This window comes from Mesitornis unicolor, unplaced genomic scaffold (assembly GCF_000695765.1).
Source record: "Mesitornis unicolor isolate BGI_N332 unplaced genomic scaffold, ASM69576v1 scaffold51056, whole genome shotgun sequence".
Taxonomy (NCBI): Eukaryota; Metazoa; Chordata; class Aves; order Mesitornithiformes; family Mesitornithidae; genus Mesitornis; species Mesitornis unicolor.
In genome coordinates this window covers 15,009-16,550 of record NW_010193991.1, presented here as the reverse complement: position 1 = coordinate 16,550, position 1,542 = coordinate 15,009, and the positions used below count along the sequence as shown (strand labels likewise).

Below are 1,542 nucleotides of genomic sequence, written 5' to 3'. Positions count from 1 at the left end.
GAACCTGATGCTATCAGATTTCTGAATGGACCAAATTACAGGAGGTTAAAGGCTCAATCAACCAACTCTATCACACTTCTGGAAAGCAAATTGTGAGCTTTGAAACACATCTAAACCTTATCATGCTGAGGCATAATCAGGTTGGAGGGATGTGGAGGGTATTTAGAGGGATATCACACCCTATACTTCAAAACATACCTATAACCTATATCTACACCCACTTGATTTCATTCCCTGCATTATTTTATTTGTTCATCTCTCCTCACTCTCTTTACATCTTCTTTCTTTTCATTACAATGTTAGATGAGCAAATCCCCTTCATCTGAAGACAGTTCAAACTCATCATCACATAGGTTTGTACTTGGGCTACAGGACTTGCATACCATAGATCATCAAGGAAAAGGGCTGGATACCTTAGAGACAATCTACAACTATCATCAGTTAAATTACTAAGCATAAAACTCTGAAAACAGTAACAATAAATATACTCTCGCCAGGCCTTCGTTCAAAGTTCTGGCTGTAAAATAAACTCAAAACAACAAAGAGCACAGATAGTAAACTGCACTCTGCCTCAGGCACCTCTGCCTGCTCTAATCCTTGTCATTCAGGCAAAGACAGCAGCCAAGTCCTGATAAGCAGATGTGCTAATTTAAGGTCTCCATATTCCTCTCCTGCTCAGGACCAAATCTTTTCCACTTTGTGACACCATAAACTGTCAAGAGTATCTATCAGTAGTGCACATCACTGTCTCCTTTCCAAGGTAACAAACCCACTGCCCTTCAGGTCACACTAACAGTACAGGATTTCCCCACAGGACAGGCAGGGCCCTTCCAGCATTCTTCTGTTCAGGTACAATTAATGCTGACCCTAGCTCTACGAGGTGCTTGGAAAACATGTAAGTTTCTTCAGTAACTTTAACTGCTGAAAACAGAGAGACTGGAACAGTTTCAACTCAAGACTTACAAAAATGAAAATAACAGGATTCAGACTTTGGGTTTTGTGGCAGCTGAGCTCAGTTATATCTCAAAACTTCTAAGATCATAAGAGAAGGGAAAAAAGGAGTCCCACAAACTGTATTTGCCACATTTACCTCACACATTAGGAAGGTTTCACACATCCACGCTGTATATTTCTAGCATAATTAAGAAGTATTACTTTTCTCCTAACACGTGCTAGGTCTGTTTGCACAGGGATAGACAGTGGGACTTCTGGTAACTTACGTGTTATGAGAGGAAGAAATCCAGTAGTGAGACAAAGGATTATTCATGTCCTGCACATCTATTGAATCATATTTCTCATCCCAAATACTGTTTTCTTTTGCAAAAAGGTAAGTGAGGAACTACAATACAAAGAGACTCAAATTGAATTTTTTTACCATACAAGTGTTTTTACCGTAGTCTAAAAGAAACCCAGCAATGTAGCAAGAGTAGCCTAGAGGATCTGCCATCCAGTTAATCAACTAGGAAGCAGCAGTGAAAGAAGAAAAGCCCATGAGGAAGTATTAGAAAATAACATTATCTTACCTCATCAACAAAGAGGAAG

At 39.5% G+C, this 1,542-nt stretch overlaps 1 protein-coding gene across 1 annotated transcript in view; it reads right to left on the bottom strand.

Moving 5' to 3' along the window:
* PLCG2 (phospholipase C, gamma 2 (phosphatidylinositol-specific)) overlaps nucleotides 1–1,542 on the bottom strand; it is a gene marked incomplete at its 5' end in the record, with an annotated part of 42,154 nt that overhangs the window by 27,519 nt on the left and 13,093 nt on the right. Inside the window, 2 exon segments of the mRNA XM_010187637.1 lie at nucleotides 1,221–1,339; nucleotides 1,524–1,542. The exon segment at nucleotides 1,524–1,542 is cut by the window's right edge and continues 29 nt beyond it. Of these exon segments, the coding sequence (XP_010185939.1) occupies nucleotides 1,221–1,339; nucleotides 1,524–1,542 (138 nt within the window).